Genomic DNA, 20,967 nt, shown 5'->3' with positions numbered 1-20,967 from the left:
TTCTGAGCAGAGTACCATAATATTACTAAATCATATCCTTCTACAAAGAATAACTTATTGGGCATTACATTTATTGTGGGTGGTACACATGCAACCTCACAGCTTTGTGCTCTGCACCACCCTGCAGTTTTACTGTTTGACTTTGCTACCTGCAAAGCTAAAGTCAAAGCCCAAATAGGAGCTGCTTGGCAGTTCAGCAAGATTTAATTACTAACAGCTTGCTGTGTTTCCAGTGAGCATGAAGATAGTTGTCACTAGGACTGCATCACTGCCTTTGATTCACGCAGGCCACAAAGATCTGGCCTCACACAGTTAAAACGCTCTTACAGAATGTGACTCCTCATTGGTGAACAGGGTGTTTGGTTACTGATGTTGTCAGTGGTAGTCTTTCTTTGATTAGTACATCTGATAGCTCTTTCAGGAGTCAGTCGGTGTTGACCGACCCCAGCAAAGCTCTATTAGGAATGAAGACTCACCAACATAAAAAATTGCAGCATCACAAATGTTTGGACTGTACAGAACTCGGTACCATGATGTTGTGCATGATAGCACATGAACTATGCTTAACGGGAAAAATGGCCAGGAGGTCACATCTATAGAAGAAAGTGAAGCAGTGTGTTAAGTCTACTTTGTAGCAGGATGGGAGGGGCTGTTTGAAAATGCCTGATTTTTAAACTACTACCAAGAATGGAAAGATGTCCATTTTCTGTTGATGATTAAGTGCTTCACGCGGTTAAAAGACAATCGCATTGAGAGGGGTAAGAGTAGCACCTACTAAGTGATTGCCCTGAAAACAGTTATGTTTGTGCTTTTTAGGTCGAGCATTCGAGGCCTCTTGTATACTTTAGTATATACTTCTATACTTCTGTGTGGGGTCTCTGCTTTTTCACTGGTTTGTTTCAGTGTCCTTAAAAAATCCTTGCTTGCTAGTGGTCAATCCTTGCTCTTTGTCCCACCTTTTCCACAGTTGTACACTCCTGGCCCTAGTACTTGTACCCTTCCACTTGTGCCTATGAAGCATGTGCTTACTTTGTCCAAAGGCTAATAGCATTTGGCCAGAGCGCTGGATGCTTCAGTGGCCCCAGTCTGTTTCTGTTAACAGGGCTCTAGTCTATTACTTACTTTTCATCTGCAGTGATGTGTGACTTTGTTTATTCCATTCATTACTCTCCCTCGCACATTTTCTGTTCTTGCATTACAAATGCTTGTTCCTTTTGTCTGTCTCTGCGAGCTCTCAGCAGCGCTTTGAACCGGCTGCTTATGTCAACTGTTTTACTTTTTATTTTCAGTTTGTGGCAAGAAAACGCTAATAGCTGAAACTCGAGCGAACACGAGAGCTATTGCAGTTCAAATGCTTGTTTTAATATTGAGTTTGAAAGCAAAATTGAACTGTAAAAACGTACAGCAATTAAGTAAACCAAAATATCGAACTTATACTTTATTCCAACGTATATTAATGACCTTTAACTGTACACCTCTACAATAGACCTATTTCTACTTGATGTTTAAATACAACATTGGGTTTGACAGAGTATGTGAAAACTACTAAGGTATACTATTTATGAGGAGAACAAGAGGGTATGCTGGACTTCTGTTCCCAGTTCTGTGTAGCACTTGCCAGCGCCGTAAGGGTGAGCCCTTCTGAGAGGATGCTGCTTATCACTGATTATAACTCGCTTCTCCACACAGGCTCCTAGCCTTTCTAGGGCACATTACCTCTCAGGAATGCTTCAGATTACCATGAAGGCATGCCAGCCCCAGCAATCAATTTAAATGGGATGAAGAAAGTGTGTAGGTGTGGATGGATTGTGCAGAATAATAGTAATTGGATTATTCCTTTCTTTGTCAGGTTACCTATTCCAAAACTAGAAGATTCCATTAAAAGGTACTTGAATGCCCAAAAGCCGTTACTCAATGACGAACAATACAGGTAAGTGCTATTTATATGCAAGCTATTGTACTGTTTTGTATAAATGTAAATAAAGTTAAATTAAGACATGGAATTTTACTTTTTATGTATGTTAATGAGGATCACCACTTCTTTAGTTTCAAGTATTACAAGCAAAAGATAAATATTATGTTATGTAGAAGGGTTGTAAGGGGGAATGACCTAGGTTACAGGAGGAAGGTCAATCCTGCGCAAGGGTCTTTCCTTCTCTAGAAGCCAGCCTCACCTTACTTCAATTCTTCCATCCCACCTACTAATTCAGGATATTGAACTCGACGTAGGCTACTGTACTCGGTGCCGACCTTGAAGTGCCAGATGTGGGAATGATCATTTTTTTGGTAGAGGAAAGTTGGCATGAATGACTACTTACGTGGATGAGATGATAATAGAATATTCTAATCTTATCCCCTGTATAATGGAATGTATCGTATGGTTGTTAAGTTTAGTAATTAGAAGGTGGCTTTCACAGAATAACACTTGCACAAATCTGCCCACATTGCTTTAGTAATTAAATCTGAACTCTACACATGATTGCGAAAAGCAAGTTAAAGGCTTCTAATGTGGGTATATGCTTTCTCCCTTGGCTAATAAGAAAACACAATGTGAATTTCAAGGCAACCAAAAAAGTGATACCATACTTGGAAAATGCTCGCTGATGAGGTTTATATGAAAATAATGTTGAAAACCATGTCAAGTGGTAACACGGAGAGCTTCTGAAAAATTACCTGACTGCTGGCTCTAAACTAAACAACTATCCCGTAAATATTGACCCAGCCTTAATGGAAAACATTGTGTATTTTGCCTTTGTATGATCAAGTCACAAGAGAATACAAATTTAAGCTTCATAAATTGTCTAGCCAAAGAAAACACTGTAAGTATACAAAACAGTGATGAATGGAATGCTTCAATTAATGTCAGCCACTTGTAATCATTCAGGCCGCATCCCAATCCATCGCTAATTTGCACACCATGTCACCTCAGTTTGGACCCAGCTATATGAAAATCAGTCTTAACCAGAAACAGTTGAGCCCGAAGTGCCAATCCAGGTCTTCCCTGAACTAGAAAACAAGAAACCCAGGACTTATTTCGGATTTCACCCTAGTTGTGGGCTCATCAGCCGGGTATGGTTTGATTCCAGTGACATAGTATGTACAGGACCAACATCTGGGCATACCCATCCGATTTAGGTTGACACAATCAGTATCCAAAACGGTGATGGATGGAATGCTTGAATTAATCATCCACTGATAATCACCCTGGGCCACATCCCAATCCATCATTATTTTGCACACTATGCCACATCAGTTTGGACCCAGCTATCTGCAAACACTGTTGCTTGCCACAGTTATTTGAATACTGAAATAGAATCACTTGTTTCTTCTCAAAACAATTCTTGGGCAGTTGAGTTGAATCTGAGGGTTTGGCAAGTGCTGTTTTAAAGAGAAATCACTGATGGTGCTCACTTGTATTGTGCCCTGTGCTCAACACTTTGCTTGTGAGAGCTTGTAACCCCCTACATAGAAATGTTAAATTTGAATTCTCTTATTTAAAAACGAGGAGAGGTCTGCCCCAACAGACTTCCGTTCATTAGCCATCCTTTGCCCTCCTCGCAATATGTTAACAGAAACTCTATTCATGCACATTTGATCTGATAGTCAAGTCAGATTTTAAATTACTATTTTTAAAAAGCCACATTTAGAAATTTGCCATGTTTCTGCCTAAAGCCTCTTAGCCTTTACAGAGTTAATCTCCAACTGTCACCTGGCAACCAGCTGGGAGGTGTAAATGGCTCTCAGGAAAGGGAACAAAAGGACCCTGGCTGGGAGGAGGTGTGACCTTCTAACAGGTTGGCCTGGGGGATGTGACTACCAACTGCAGAAGCTTCAAAAGAGCATCCCATATCACAGGAAAATGTAATTTACACCTAAGCCTGCCCCTGCCATTGCCCAGGAAGCTAGAGTGGCACTAATCCCAGTGGAGGGAAAACAGGTTACAGAACTGGTTTGCATGGGTTTCCTCAGGAAATGATGTAAAGGTGGGTATGGCTGTCCCTGGAAACTTTATTCCCTAGAGGGACCGGGAGATTCCCCTACCCACAAGATAGTGTCAGGCATAAAAGTGGCGCCTTGATTCCTTTTAGAGAACACTGCCGGACTTTAGGAAGACAAAAGAAGGAGTGCACCTGTTGAATCCTTTGGATGTCAGAAAGACAGCTGTACCTACTGCAATCTGTGGAGAGCAACCCCAAGGGCTTGACATTCTCCTACTTGAACCCAGAACAAAAGAGAGGACTCAAAGGGCTCGTTGGCTGGCCTCCTGAAGATCCCAACTGACCGGTTCTAACTGGACTTGCCCTTGACTCTGCTGGTGCTTCACATGGAATGAGTCCTGAACCCTAAGTGGTGTCCCTAAAGTCATGGGACCCTTGTATAAGTGTCTTAGTGTACTCCTCCTGTCTAATCCTAGAGGCTGGGACTTAGATCTTTGGGATAAGAGGTAGATGCTACCACCGAACTGCAGCCGAGCCACAGCCCCCGTCACACTGCCAGTTGGACTCAATTTGCTTATTTGCCCCACTGAAGGTCCTAACCTCCAAAAACATTTCTAAATCTGAAGGTAGAAACCTTTACCAACTGAAGACGCCAAAAGAATCTGGTGGTAAGGGACCTTCTGTGGCCGTGAAGTTTCTCCATCTCTGAGCTTTCCCGTCATTGTCACCTGCTTCAGGACTTTGTCTGGCTTCAGTCTGCCCTTATGTGACCCATCTCCGCCACAGCCTTGTTCCTTGCTCTTCTGAGAATTTTCAACTTCCATTCCAGGGACTAAGTCAGAAGTTACAATTTCCACCAGACCAAACCTTATCCCTGTATCCAGTTCACGCTCCATCGCGGTCAACCTTAACTTGTAACTTTGACCCAGTCTAGCGCATAATCAGTTTTTGGAATTTGGAGTAGGAATTTTATTGTGTTGTGTCTTCCACTTTTTAAATGTTTTGGTACTGATAAATGCTTAATCCTCCAAAGGTAAGCCTGCTCTGTGCTACAGTTACCAAGCTGAGCTGGGATTTAAATTGTTGAAACCTAGCTGGTTCTGGTACCATTATTACTTGACAAGAACTAACTACCATCCCCTTCAACTAATAATCCATTTTCTCACAGCCAGAATACTAGCTCAGCTGCATAAGGCAGGGAGAAGGAAAACTTTGGCCACCCACTTTAATGCTAAAATGGATTTCCCCAGTCGAGGTTCACTTAACCTTCATCCTGCAGTCAATAAAATGAGTACCAGTTTCAACATCTTAGCCTACTTTTGAACATGTGGACTTGTCTGCAGAGGTCTGCATGTCATGTTGGGGTGCTTATTAGGTGAAGAGGCTGTGTCTCGGTGGTCCACCTCTGCTTTCCAATCTCTAAGGCATTGCCCTGACGGGATGCCAGGCGACCACTGCAGTAGCTAGGATGGCCTTCAAGCAATACCTTTTAGGTTCCATGCATTTGGGACTCCTCTCTCCAGACCTACAGCCTCGCAACAGTTGGGCAGCAGAAAGACAGCGAAGGGAGCCTTTGAAGATGAGTGAAGCTTTCCCAGACTAGGGACCAATCGGGAATGGCCTTGTCACTGTGTGTTGAACCTAACTCTACCCAATCATTGGTTTTCTTAGGTCCAGCGAGAAAGGCGCTGGGCTACCTGTCCCTTGTATGTCCTAAACCATGGCAGCTACAGGAGATACTCAGGACATTAGCCTTTCGGCAATCCAGTTTTCCTCAAAGGTATTTGGCACTGTAAGTAAAGGGAACGGAGGCATGGGAGTAGAAAGAGGAGGTTGCAGCAACAACAGCCTTACTCCACTCTATTTCTCCTGACAGGTCAACAGGTGGGAAGTATTACAGGAGAGAAACTGGCACCTAGACCATACACATGCCAAGAGTAGGGAAACGTGAGCACTTCCCTTAAAATCAGAGGAGACTATCCTCCACAGACTGAGCTACATGATTACAAGAAGAGTAAGGCATTGCTTCCGACACCCCTAGAGCCAATGGGGGTTTATGGTTACATTTTGACTAAGAAGCTGTTTCCTGCACAGATTAAAGATTGTATGTGTAGATAGTTTTGTGATTGGAACAAATCCTATCGACAGCCTCCTGCGTGGTTTCTGAAACTACCTAAAATGCTTTGAAACTTAGACTAAGGTATGAATCACCATATAATTAAAACACAGTTAAGCAGATTGTCACAGGAGGAGTGTCTCTGTTGTCTTTGGAAGGTTAAATTGAAATCTACATCTAAATCTTGCAGCCCAAATGATCCTAGATGATCCACGGTTTAGCCAGGCCCGACCTTTCACTGGCTTCCTTTTTAAAAAAAAAAAAAAAAAAAAAGAAAGAAAAAAAAGATTGTCTTTAAATTCCTTTGTATAGTACACCGTTCTGTATATGGCAAAGTTCTGGCTTTCATTAGTTAACTTGTTCATTCTCTACAGTTTACCACCGAAAACTTGCTTTCTGTTCCTGGTCAGAGCAGTGATCAGTTTTCTGTTCTGATCACTGCTTTTGGAATTTGAGTTTTTATCATTTTTAAAATAGGAAAATGCTGTGTTCCTTAGTAACATATATTATTTTAGTTAAGAAGTGAGTCAACACTATTTAAAATATTTCTAAATTGTAATACAATTTCTAAAAACCAAAGAGTGTGTGCAGGAATATGAGACATAGTGCCTGCTCCCTTGACTTCATTTAATAAATGTGAGCTTCTTGAATTTTATGCGAATAAGGTCTTAACTAACTTGAAAAAGGGCGATTGAGGTCACAGGCCCTCTTTTCAAAAAGGTGGAGGGGGGAGTAAGTTTTTTTCATTTGACAAATAGAAGTAAGTTTACATAGATTGCAAGGGAGGTACAAAGCTTAGGTAGAGTGCAGCACACTCTTGGGTTGAAAGAAAGAAAGTTTCCCCTAGGACATTCCAAATTCTTCATTTAGCATTTCCAAGCCAAAGCTCGAAATAATGTCATATAGTAAAGGCAGTGTCCATTTATTTATGATCGTTGTTATCGAAATACAGATGCCTATCAAAGATGTTCAGCAGTCAAAGGTGTGGTTTGTTCTCTGGGTGAAGATGGCATCACTTTAGATTGTATAGTTGGAGCTTTTGGCAACATGTAACATGTTTGAGGAGGGCTGTGTAAACTTCAACAGTATCACTGAGCTTGGACACCTGGGATAGAAAGAAAAAATTGCTTTGGTAGGGTTTAGTGGGTCTGATCCCCTTGAAATGTCGCGAATGACGTTATGTGATTCTTTCAGAAAAACTGAACAGCTGGCCCAGAAATTTGAACAAGGAATTGGAAAGCAATTGCATGAGCATCTGGTTGCGGATGACAAAAAGAATAAGCACACAAGTTACATCTCGGGTAAAGAAAAATATACATAAACTTTTTGGGATAAAGTAAACACTAAGTGAATGTTTAAGAATGTGACATGAAGTGTCTGTTTAGAGTTGTCAGTTTCCATTTCAGGTATTAAAATGTATTGTATCGTGGGTATTTATTTTATTCTGTTAGCTAAAGCACTTTTTCCAAAGTGCCTCACCAAAAAGAAGCATAATATGAGCTAATCATCTAATGCAAAATGGTATCAGTTAATCAATTTATTTAGTTCGGGACTCAACCCCCTAACACAGTTAAATAGTACATACCTCAACCCAAGTACCACCAGAGAAAATCAGCAAAATATTATATTAGAATTTTGGTCAGAAAGGAGAACACTTGAATGATTAATGCTAGAGGGTGCCAGAATCAAGGGGCATTGATTGAAAATTAGATCACCATTGGGATCTCAGTCTGGGGTAGATCGAGAGCAATGGCTTTATTATACAGATAACAGGCCATTGCGTGAGCATAAAGTAGAGGAAACAAACAAGGATGGCTCTCTCATCAGTACAAAGAAACAGTAATGAAACTTTAAGGTGTGCAGATTATGTGCATGTACGAAATTCTTGAGGGTGGGGGGATGGCTAAAACTGGGACATTACCAAATAAAGCAGAGCATTTATTAAGATGGAATAACATACTTACTTGAATGTGTAACAGTAGGTGATTAGAAAATGAAATCACACATTTTTCCTTAATTGAACTGCTGGTGGGGTCTGTGCAGTTGCTTTGATTCGACCAGTGAAGATGAGATATGAGTTCCATATGTAAAAAATGTGAGCAGCTCAGTATGGCAGGCTAGATGAATGGGAAAGGGATTGGGTGTGGTGGATAAGTAAAGACACGAGAAGACGATGCAAAAAAGAGAACCTAAGTCTCGAAGCTTTAACGTTTGCTTTCCCAAGCTTCCCTGCAAATTATGTGATATACATTATAAAAACGTAGTGGTCACGTCACTTAATTTTTAGCTTGTACAGAAGAACTACATAAGGAGCCTGTACCATGTCCTTAATGCTACAAATTATAAGAAACTTTCATTTGAGGTTTTTAGTCCACTGTCAGTCTGTTATCCATTTGGTTACTGAATTAAAGTTTTGTCTATCACAGTAATTAGACAACCTACATTGGAGAAATTTGGTACATGATTGACTCTAATTAGAATCTAAAAGTTGTACATTAGTCATTATCACTTTCGTCTTCCTAAAAGATGTAGAGCATTTATTTTCACACTTATCTTACCTTTTAAAGTTATTGTGATTCACCAGCATATTATTAATGTTTTTTTTTACGTTGAGACTTTAAAAAGGTGAATACTTGAGAAGAGGTTATTGTGCTTCTTGGAAGACATAGGGTAAAATGTATATGTTTGGAGATCTTTATGCGAGCAAGTGCATCTGCAGGGTGTTGCACGTCTTTTGAGTGGTCACACAATAGCTTTGAGCTTCATAACAAACTAATATGGTGAAGCTGCCAATCTCTTACTTTCTGTGGTAGGCCCAGTACTTTATATAGTTCCTCCAGACCTGAAGCTTAGCAATGTTAGCAAAAATTGTTCAGTAGCATTACTACTTTGACATACATTTTTTATTTGGTCATAGCTGGTTTTTGAGACAAGTCCCGGTTTCCAGTTGCAAGAGACTACCCACAACTCTAATACATGTCCACACAAAATGCTCAGCCCCACTCGTCCTCAGTTTTTCTCTTGACCTGCAGTAGCATTAACAGACTCTTAACCACCCTTAAGCCTCAGGGGGTGAATTCCACAAGAGCAACAGGCATTTCTCACAGGACCTTGATCTCCTTCAGCCCTGCTGGACCTGTAGGAACCTAGTGCTACTAGCTCTGGAGATAGCACTGGACCTTCCATTTCCTATTGGGAGTTGAGACTCCTCTATGCAATACAGGTGGGCAGGACTATATTTGCACCTTAAGCAGATAAGTCTTCTCCTCTTCATTTTTGCTTTCATTTCTCCTCTTACATTCTGCAAAGCATTGTGTTATATAGAGAAAATCTAGTATGCTATTTTTGATGTCCTCTCGGTGAATAGCAATAACATTCTCAGACTTACTGCTGTCAGGAGTACTTGTGTGTGGCCCATGTGTTGTCCCAATGATATGCTGTCTGGCAAAAAAATTATCCCACATTTCTAAGCATTGCAAATTTCAATATGTTGTTTCAGCCAAGGGTGTGGATGCCCTCGTCAAACATTAAGCTGAGCTTAGACAGAATACTTTTGATATCCCCCAAGTTTTACGAGTATATGTAATTAATATCTAACTGTATCACCAGACCATTTAGACCACATTACATCCACAATGAACATTCGATGGTGATAGCACTTTCCTATCAATTGTCACAGAATAAAGGCTGCAATCAGCCTTATTGGGTAAACTTTGTGCTCTCTGACGAAAGGACAAGTGCTCTACTGAAAGACATGTTACATCTAAGGTGATTTTGGCAACTGTATTTCCATCACTCCTGCAATAAGTATCTGCTGCACTCTGCAATTGGCCAGTAACTCTGTGAACAGAAAGTTGATTTACAGAGTGAAAGTTATGGCAATTTAGAGTAAACTCTTCTCCAGCAGAATCTTAATTCTGATTAGCAGGCTTTCAGCGACTGCAGAAATAAACAATGATTTTGTTGGTGCTTTATGTTGAGTTCTTCAAGATACATCTTTTTTTGTAACATTTTTAACAGAAATGTCAGTCAAGTTAATCGTGGTTTACAGATATAGGACTTGAGTGTGACATGTAAATGAATCCTAATTAGTAGTTGGGTAATCATTTAATCCGTTTGTTTACTCTAAAGGGATCCTCTGGGTGTGCACAATCTAAAATGGTGCACTTACAAAAGCATACCAGAGGCGGTGCATTCTCTAAGTAACTTATCCAATGTCTCATAATAACTGTCTTTTAAGATCTTGATTTGGGGACTTTAGGTTTAGTGCATATTTAAAATTTGCCTGTATTAGTAGAAAAACAGAATACATTTACTTTCTTGAATGTGATATCTTTATTAAGGTACCTAAGAATTTTGTTTTCATGCTTTGAAGGACATGCGATTACCTTTGATATTCGATTATAGTAGGAACAAATACTTCCTTAACAGAGAAGGCAAGGCTTATTGGATCTTAAAGGGTGTGAACGTTATGTAGTAGGGATGAGACATACCTGCTGCTTCTAGCTGGTATTCGGATAAGTTAGTTGCAATTGGGCTTGAGTCATATGGAGAATGCATTATTGTGGACTCCTTTCATTAAAATTGGCAAGTTTATCTTTGTTTGTTGAAATACAAACGGCACAGTGTCCAGAATTCAGCAGTTGAAAAAATGGTTTATCATTTGCTTCAGATTAGGGGAATAGCGAAAAAAAATAATCTTTTTTTATATCTCAGCTGTTGTCAGAATGTGCATGAACTGAACTAATGGTTATCAACTGGTAAGTCTTCGTTTTTCGAAAATGTTGTGCACGCATTGTTTATAGTCTTTATCAGAACTTTGCTCATGCATACAGCATTGAAAATTCCACTTTGTGCATGCATTGTTAGATGTATACACTAGTAAGTGAGCTGGAGACTGCAAGATATAATTCCTGTTAAATCATATCCACAAGTTGTATTTTTGTTTGGTCTGGGAGTTATCTGATAATTGCCTTCATTTATTTTGCATCTTCGTTTGTTGGGTCGTTCTGTATATTAGCTGACTAGTTTGTGCTCTTTGTATGTCAGACATGATGTTTAATATGAACTCTTCTCCACCTTCATGAACATGTTTACTCTGTTTGAGGTATGCAGGTTGCTGTGCTGTGCATATAAAAATGTCTTAGTCTTGGAACGCCCTGTTCACTTTTAATTTTATGTACATGTAAGATGTTGATTCCCTAGATGAGGATGGGATGAATGGTGATTTCATTCTGTGACTTAATAAGTAATCATGTCTTTATCTTGTGCATATTAATTACTTGTTGAGACAGTACAGATATTCTTTCTGGCATAACCTTTTACAGTCTGTCTGTATTTCTGCATCCTACTGACCTTAATTCTGGCAAATATAAGCATACACGCATCACTCTCTGACCAACACCACTTTCTCTTCCTTAAACTCCTTCTCTGCATTACGCCTTTCTTTGTTATATTTCTCTTTAAATTTCCTAGTTGAAGTAGAAGTGGGGAAGTCTAGTGGTTTTCCCACTAATCCATATCCCCTTTATGCCAACCCCCGTAAACTCCTAGAATCACTTCCATTAATTTTGTTTTGGGAAACCCAGCTTTAAAGTTAACTACTTGGTATGATTATTGAAATTCTCCTGCCACGCTCTCTTTGGTGTGACTTTTAGAGGGCATTAAGATACCATTCTGCTAGCCCAGACCCTCATATTGAAGTGCTGGGTCTGGGGACTTGGTCTGTGATGGCAAAGCTGTTTTTCTTTTTTTTTGTTTTCTTTTTTAATACATGAGAAGAAACGTGAAGGAGGCTGTAAAGATGGTGGGGTGGGCAAGAAGAGTGGAACAGTGAATGAAGGAAATGAAGGTCAACAGAAGTGTTGAGACAACAGGAATAGTCTAAGGGCTTAGGTCTAAAGTTGTCTAGGCTTGTGAATCTGACATCAGTTTGGGGTATATTGACCTATATTTAAGTATTCTAAATCAACTTCAGTAAGAACGACTGTAAATTTCATCTCAGCGCTTAAGCCAAAATGCAACCAATTTGATTATGAAAAACATTACTAACTCCAATCTTTTTATTTTTATGTTATAGTATTCTCATACTGTTTTGACATTGGGCTTCTTCTCCATATAAACATCTAGCAGGATCCAAACTAATATAAACAAATCGGAAGCTCCAAACCAAGTGTTCAAAATTCTGGATTACTTATCTTGGAATCAGGCTATCCCATTGCATTGCTCTCTTGTCTTTTAAAGGAAATTATAACAGATCTTTCAAGGTGGAATCTACATCGCTTTTCCTAGTGTAGCAGGAAGGGTATAGTTAAAATGAACATTCTGCCAAGTATCTTATATTTGTTTCAAACCCTACCCATAGATTTATCCAGCGGGACCCTCAACCAATTGTAAACTCTAATCGCTAATCATATATAGGCAAATAGAAAACAGATAATAGTGGCAAAAATGCACAGACCATGTAGAAAAGCGGCATGGCAATATCTCACGTACAAACGTATCATCTGGCTCGTTTAAAATATTTTAGTAGAATTGGGTCAAGCTCAAAACTGACAATCTTGTTGATGACCCACACCTCTTCTTTCCCACCTGTTGAGGATCCAAAGCTGTTTAAGCTACTGACAATATTGGGGGCCCTATTGCCAACTTACCCATTCCCTTTGCTCCCCCTACCCATCTGCTGTAGATCTGTTGGTCTACTCTTCACCAAGCAGGTCGTAGATTCTCCTTACTTAGCATCACTTTGTCCTTCTTTATTCCTCCACAATGTTATTATCCTCCATGACTCTGCCTTCCTATACCTCATGCCCTACGTAGATTCTCAATAGATGGTGACCTGTATATTTACCTTTGTTTATTAACCTACGCTTATCAGTTATGTTGAGGAAATTGTGATTTCACAGGATAAAACGTCTGACAGTTTTCATATATTATTTACATTTCTTGCTGACACTTTGGCATATATATGCTGTATTGTCTGTCTTTTCTGCTTGAAAAGTCAATAAAAAGATTTCAACCCAAATCTTGCAAACTGTGGTGTGGGATAGAACATTTGATGGCAACTACTGCAATCTGGCCCAGAGACAATGAAGCTGGGGACACTACTCCTCCACTATGGCACGTGCCATACTAGTGACTTGGAATAATGAGGTGACAAAATGAGGGCTCACATCATTTATGCCTATTTGCTTTAACCTGAATTTCCAACCAACTATAGACAAACATGCCTTTATAAAATGTAGGGACCGCAAATGTTTAACGGACGGCTTTCTATTCAAAGATCGAGCAATTTGAAGAACTCAAAAATCAATACAATTTTTCTGAAAGCAAACGCTTTGCATATGTGCGAGTTAGACACTGGGTCCTTCATCCTGTCAGGAAAGAAGCAGCATCTATATCTTTGATGCCTTGTGAGAAATGGTTTAAAAATACACATCCTACCAAGCACACAATCTCGGCTATATACAAACAGCTAATAGACAGCCAGCACCTATCTAATATGACATCATAAACAATATGGGAAAGGGAATTGGGGAGTGAACTAACAGACAAAAAATGGAGCAAGATATAAAGTAAAGCACATATATCATCTAAGAGCTGCCAAATAAAAAAATTAATCATACAATCTGATTTTCTACTGGTATAGAACCCCTCAGAAACTAGCGGAATGGGGCCAAAGGAGATTATTGGAGGGTGTGCAGGGCATCAGGCATACTGACACACCTGTTCTGGCACTGCCCAAAACTAGAAAGGTATTGGGAAGGCATGCTGAAAGAGATGTAGACAACCTATGACCTTTGAAAGGAACCCTAGGGGTTGTTTTGTTGGGGCTGCCATCACCAGGCATAAGAACATATAAGCCAGACTGTACGGACATAATGGGAGCAATGTGTCTGCCAAGTAGAGGTGACTGAATTAGTAGAATGCGGGACATTTTGGCAATGGAGACAATGTCATGATACGTGGAACAACAACATAAGCCTGTGCAATAGATTGGACACCATAAATCTTCATCCTATCTAGGTAATATCGGTAACTATGTCAACGATGATGTGTTTAGTACTCCATATTATAGATGACCACTGTTGAATGCTGCTTCCATGAGGAAAGGATGCCAATGTATGTGGGAAAGTAGTTTAATTTCTAGTGAGGCTGCCCTGTGTCATCTACAAACCATACATTCCATACATTCCTACATTCCTAAATCAAAGATAGAATTATATGCACCTTGTGTAGCTATATGATGATGTCATAACAGATAAAAGGAGGGAAGGGGAGAGAGAGAGAGGGAGGGAAGGGTGTTAAAGGGAATATGTGTACCATTTATAGCCCGTTGCCGACCAATGGTTGTAGGCAAAGGTATGTGTTCTGAAATCTTAATAAAAAAGCTTAACACTAAAAGTGGTGGGGCAGTCCAGCTGCGCTGTTGTCTAAAACTCGATGGAATTTGTTACAGTGAAGAATATATTGCAGGCTTTTTCTTAGATTTTTCATCTTTAAAAAAAAACAGGGACTGACACCCCACTGACTTTGAGCTATTGCTAAAAAAAGGAAAAAACTACTTGCCACCAGAACCCACAGCCTAGGTTGGCATATCTCATGTTTCTAGACACTAGGGGCCTCATTACGAGTGTTGCGGTCTTATGACCGCCACACTCGCAGTGGCGGTCTGACTGCCACACACTAACCCTGGCGGTCCGACCGCCAGGGAACTGCCAGCTCTGGCGGTGGCGGAGATCCTAATCCTCCAGGGCAGCGCTGCCCTGTGGATTATGATCTTGTTCTCTGCCAGTCTTTTCATGGCAGTAACACCGCCATGAAAAGGCTATCGGAGAACAGGTGCAGGGGGCCAGAGGGGGGCCCTGCAGTGCCCATGCACTTGTCATGGGAAGTGCAGGGGCCTCCCAGCCCAGCACCCTCGCAGTGTTCACTGCTAGGGTGCTGGTGCTTCCTGCTGGCTCCAGCATTGCCACTGGCTCGATTATGAGCCGGAGACTATGCTGTAGCCTGTTTCCTGCTAGGCTTGTGGGCGGAAACCTAGGTTTCCGCCCGCCAGCCTAACAGGAAACTCTTAATGGGTCCTTCACCTGCGGAACTCATGCTTAGGAGGAAAATCAGATAAAAAATATTGCATCTGCCTGAGTAGCTTGAGTATCGACTACAACAGGAAATAGGACCTTGTGACTCCGCTAGGAAGACAAAAATGCAGACATGAATTCAATTGATGAACTAACCTGAGTATTACCAGTGACTTTGGGACTAGTTGAGCTGGTTTAATGCAAAATGGTGAACTGAGCACTCAAACGTTTTCTGCAGCAGGATTTATTTCCACTTCCTTATGTTCCCTTCCTCCCTCATCTTCTCTGCCTTGCTCTCTACTACCTGTTCCTCCCGCTATATCTGGTCATCCTAGGCTGAACATCAGGCATCACAAATGAGTCATTACCATTACGAAGTGAAAGTGATTTTTTTTTATTTCATTGGGGTGGGAGGTGGATGTAGGGTCTTTGTCATTCGCACTGACCAGTGCATCACTTTGGTGCTTGAGGGGCATTTTCCTAGTGCGCAGCAAGGGACTCACAGGCATGGGAAAAACATAAGAGGCAGAAGGTTTTGAGTTGTATCTCATCTTGAATGTTGGGGATTTTATCCATTCCTCATTCCTTAGTGGATTCCTGGATCTCCTAGATATTGAATACTTATGTAGTTCTACCACTAAGATAATAAAGTGTTTATTGACAATATCAACCATTAATAATGATTCTGCAACAGCTTTTTCCCATTCACCACAAGATCCATATTATTTTATTTCTTCTGAGAATATAACAAAGAACGGACAAAGCAGATGCAGGGTTTCACAAGTTTCCATTGCCTTACCTGCAATTATCTATTTTAATCAAACACATTTCTCTTTTCCCTAGGTCCCTGGTTCGACATGTATCTCTGTGCACGTGACTCAGTAGTTCTGAATTGTAATCCATTTATGTCATTCAGTCCTGATCCAAAGGCTGAATATAATGACCAATTAACTCGAGCAACAAATATGACAGTGTCTGCCATGCGCTTTATGAAAACCATACGTGCTGGATACCTGGAGCCAGAGGTTTTCCATCTGAACCCACAAAAAAGTGACACTCAAGCCTTCAAGAAGTTTGTGCGATGGGTACCATCATCACTTTCATGGTACATGGCTTACATGGTCAATGCTTATCCTTTGGACATGTCGCAGTACTTCAGAATTTTCAACTCCACTCGTGTACCAAGACCAAACAGAGATGAGCTTGTGACGGATGACAAGGCTAAGCATCTGCTAGTGCTAAGGAATGGACACTTTTACATATTCGATGTTCTGGACAGAGATGGAAATATTGTAAAGGCTTCAGAAATTCAAGCACATCTGAAGTATATTCTCTCTGACACCACTCCTGCCCCCGAGTTCCCTCTTGGCTATCTAACCAGCGAACAAAGGGATACATGGGCTCTGCTTAGGCAGAAGCTAATCGAGAATGGAAATACAGAAGTCTTGAAAAAGGTAGATTCTGCTGTTTTCTGCTTGTGCCTGGATGATTTCCCCATTAAGGACACAAATCACTTGTCCCATAATATGCTGCATGGCACAGGTGTCAACCGCTGGTATGATAAGTCTTTTAGCTTGATAATGGCCAGTGACGGCAGCACTGCTGTGAATTTTGAACATTCTTGGGGAGACGGTGTGGCCATGCTTAGATTCCAAAATGAGGTGTTTAAAGACAGCACTGAGAACCCAGCTGTCACTCCAAAGGACGTGTCAGCAGCCGTTGACTCTTCCATGGCAGTGACAAGACTCCATTTTCAGCTGAATGATGTCCTGAAAGCAGGAATCATGAAGGCTAAAGAGAACTTTGATGCTGCCGTAAAGACCTTGTCAGTTGGTACCATGGAGTTCAAACTAGGAGGAAAAAACACTCTAAAGAAACACAAGGTCAGTCCTGACGCTGTGGCGCAGTTGTCCTTTCAGGTCGCCTTCTTTCGGCAGTATGGCAAGACTGTAGCCACTTATGAGTCTTGCAGCACGGCAGCTTTCAAGCATGGGCGCACAGAAACAATTCGCCCAGCTTCTGTTTATACTAAGAAGCTGGTAGAGGCCTTAGTTAGAGAACCTTCCAAGTACAGTGTTGATGAACTCCGGGAGATGATCGCACAGTGTTCCAAGTACCATGGACAACTGACCAAAGAAGCAGCGATGGGTAAGTGTAAACTGTGTAACTGTCAATGAAAGCTTGTGGTTTTATCATTTCTTAAACTAAATTACAAACCTGTGTTAGAACCTTCTGTGTGTTTGGTGAGACTAACTGCTGCTTAAAAGTATTTGTTTTTGATATGTCATAAGCAATTTATTGGTAAGCCCAGCCTGCCTTGCCTTCCTCCGATTAATGTCATTTTATTTGGGTTAGCTTACAAGTTATTTTAGGGTTTGGGACTTACATGGTTCTATCTAATTTACAAGAGTGCCATTTATATAGAGTATTTACAATAGCTTGAATTCTAGTTTGTTTGCAGGTCCATCTGGAGAAAGCTCATTCTATGACAGTTCTAGTCTCTTCAGAGTGTCACTATGTTTGCATGTAAACAAATAAAAATGCATAGGGAGGTGGCTCTGAAGTGTTTTTTGTATAGTTAATTATTCATCCTGTTGTAAAACACTGTGCTGGTTAGCAGCTGCAATTCTCGAGATAATGTCTTCATGTTTTTCTGTTTCTTACATGTCCTTCAATAAGCCTGAACAGTTGTCTATTTTATTTAATTGCAGTATATAGCCTTGTTTTTATGACTTGAATCCTGTGACTCTTCAAGTTTGATCTCCTAAAAGTGCATCCTGGTAGATATGCATGTGACAGACTGATCAAAAATAAGGCTCATGAGTACGCTGTACATGAAGTGTATTTGGAGGCCTCACACAGTGCTTTGTATTAATGTGCTAATATACCTACTGTGGGTGTGGGAATCCCATAATTCTTACATCCCAAAAGACTCCTCAATAGCACGCCCATGGGTGGAAGAGTCGGGATGGTGGTAAACCTCAATTTCGTAAGCTAATGTGCCCCAAGACAAGGCATCACACAATATATCAAAAATATAGTTTATTAAGGGTAGACTCAGTAAGTGAGTTCTAGGATGGAATTATAAACTTTAGATATATTTATTTAAAAAAACAAATTCAAAAGGATACAATACAGAAAGTGTAAAGTGCAGATGCATCAGCCATTGCTACAAGGGCTGTCATTAATAGGGCAATACAGAGTGGTAAGCAAAATTAAAAATATTCTAAGTTCCAAATGAGCAGCAAAATCAGTAAGAAACTGGGCAGCAACCCTAGTAGCATCAGAAAGTGTACTAGGTCACCCCCAAATGTGAGGGTTTATATGGGAAATCCTCTCATAGTAATACTTTAAAAGGGCAGATTCACCATGGTGTGAGCAGAAAAAATACAGTTTCGACACACCATGTTAGAAAGGCTTGTTTGAGAACAGCAAGAATAACATTGTTCTGAACTAAACAAACATGACTTTGGTTGACTGTGTGCAGCAGAAATAATAACCAGTGAATGTGTACAAGATGGTGTTGAGGCCTAGCTGAGGCCTAGTAGCATAAGCCACGAAACGGCACTTTAGCAAGTCACAGCAAAATAGCTCCCAAGGCAATAACCTCAGATAAGTTTACATATGTAAATTCAAGATCTGTATCGCCACATTGTAAATAATGTACAGATGAATAAATGCACAAATCTTCAACACACCTATGTTGGTGTTTACTAATTGTAGCGTAGTTTAAGAAGCATTGAAGGGTTCCATCATAGCTAATTTCTTTCAAGTTGAAGTGCACTCTGCTTTTACCAAGATTATTTCCATTGTGACCTGTTCCTAATATTTCTTTGATTGGTTTCTCTAGGGTCAGCAACCTACTAAAATGTACAGACAGCTAATAGCTATACTCCATCTTTTTGTTGATCTGGTTGTATTGCACGTTTTCTACAGGAGTGGTGGAGCACACATATTTGCCTCATAAATTAACAAATCTAGTTCATCAGTATGTTTCTCTCCCTTGAGAAATAATCTTCTCATGGCAGTGGAGTAGGTCCATTAGGAGGAAGACACAATTGTCTCTGTGCCACACTCTGGTTTGGCCCGTCTAGAGTTTCTTAGTGTCTGATACTGGAAAGGAAGGCAGAAGGCGAGGACCACAGAAAAGCCACAGTGTTAGCACCTGTGTGACTGCTGTAAATTCCTTAAATGCGGTTTGGCTATCTTTCAAGTAACTACATTACATGAGGGGAAAACTCTGAAAAAATAGCCTGGACAGTAGATCTACTAATATTAGTGAATGACGAAATCTGGTTCATCAATATGTTTATCTCCCTTGAGGGATAATCTTCTCATTCTAGTGGAATATATCTCTGTAGAGGTAGACACTGTTGTCGGTGTGCCACTCTCTGCTTAGGCCCATATAGAGAGTTCCTTAGTGTGTGATAATGAAAAACAAAGTAAGGACCATGGAAAGCTATGGAGTGTGAATACTTGTGTGACTGCTGAAATTTCCTGAATGCTGCCTGGTCTGCCATTCAGGTAAGTGTGTCACCTGATGGGAAAAAACACTTAATCGCCTGGACGGTTCATATAATATTTTTATTTTATGCAAGGAAGGGAATATTACTCCAGGCAACTGAGAGTGGTCTGGTGTCCACCAGACAGATTGCCACCTGAAGAAACAGAGAAAGGGGCTGCAGGGCAGAGGCATAACACAACCTGGCCCTCGCTTGTCCCCCCTCACCCTCCACCTACCACAGGTGGAGAAGACAATGCCTCCCACAGAGAGCCTGTTTCCTCCTCACCACCTCACCATGCCCCCCAGATGCCCTACCACTTGCCCCTCACCCCATAACCGTCACTGGCCCCTCCACAAATATTTTCCACCTACTTACAACTTAAATGTGGTAGTAAATATCTGCACTTAACTCCCTGGAATCAGGGAAAAACCCTATGCAAAATGACCAGGCCATTCCAAATCCAACAGGTTATTCCACATTCTGGGGCTCTAGCTTGTAATCCTGACTGTCTGACAGGGCAATAATGGCCAGAATCATATAATTCTGGCCCTGGTATCTCCCCACTGAGATGAAAGGGGGCTCCCAATAGAACCCAAAGTCTGTAACACACAATGTGCCACATGTGCCAGATGTCTTCCTCCCTCCGGTATGGTCCTCCAGATGAAAGTTTAAGTCACAGAGGAAGCTGAAGGCAAGCGCCAATCGGGCGATGAGGTCTGCAAAGGTTGTACCAAAGTTGTCTCTGGGACCGGCAGGCAAGTAGAGTAGGTCCCTCTCCCATGGTGGTTTTGCTTGAGGTGCTGAGCTTGAAGGCCATGTGCTTAAGGTGATCAATCAAGGTTACATAGAGAGCTTTGCCCAAGTAACATCTCGGGTTACGGTGGGAGGGTGGTGGACCGGGGATGCAGTGGCTGTCATGAAGGGCTGAATGGCCACAGACAAGCTTGCCTTTGGCACACCATTGGCACATCCTTGCTGCAGCCACCATTAAGGTCTGGGAGTGAGAGAAGATCCAGAGGAAGGTGTGCAGGTCTGGACAGAGCAGGAGCAAATGGTGGGAAACGCCAGAGCAACAGGTGTGATCGCAAAGAAGGTGGAAAGGAGAGCAGAAAAATGCAAAAGAGGTACAACAAGGAAAAAGAGAAGACAACAAGGGCCAGAGTGAGGAAACAAATGTGAATTGGTGATCCTAATCATGAAAAATTTATGATACAAGATCTTAAAGACATGGGTGGGCCCAAAAGATACATTTATTTTAATTTTATTTAAAGATAGCTGGAGAAGTCTTGTGTGCTCTGTCTGTGCCCCCAATCAATCCAAGTTTCCAT

The 20,967-nt window shown here is 41.0% G+C and overlaps 1 protein-coding gene across 1 annotated transcript in view; it reads left to right on the top strand.

Moving 5' to 3' along the window:
* The window catches only part of CPT2 (carnitine palmitoyltransferase 2), a 72,211-nt gene that overhangs the window by 36,930 nt on the left and 14,314 nt on the right, over nt 1-20,967 (top strand). The window contains exons 2-4 of the mRNA XM_069232651.1: nt 1,850-1,930; nt 7,249-7,355; nt 15,978-17,282. Coding sequence (XP_069088752.1) covers nt 1,850-1,930; nt 7,249-7,355; nt 15,978-17,282 — 1,493 coding nt within the window. The remainder of the gene's footprint in view (nt 1-1,849; nt 1,931-7,248; nt 7,356-15,977; nt 17,283-20,967) is intronic.

Source organism: Pleurodeles waltl, chromosome 4_2, assembly GCF_031143425.1.
Source record: "Pleurodeles waltl isolate 20211129_DDA chromosome 4_2, aPleWal1.hap1.20221129, whole genome shotgun sequence".
Lineage (NCBI taxonomy): Eukaryota > Metazoa > Chordata > Amphibia > Caudata > Salamandridae > Pleurodeles > Pleurodeles waltl.
The sequence above is the reverse complement of the archived record's forward strand: the minus strand, read 5'-3'. Positions and strand labels throughout refer to the sequence as shown.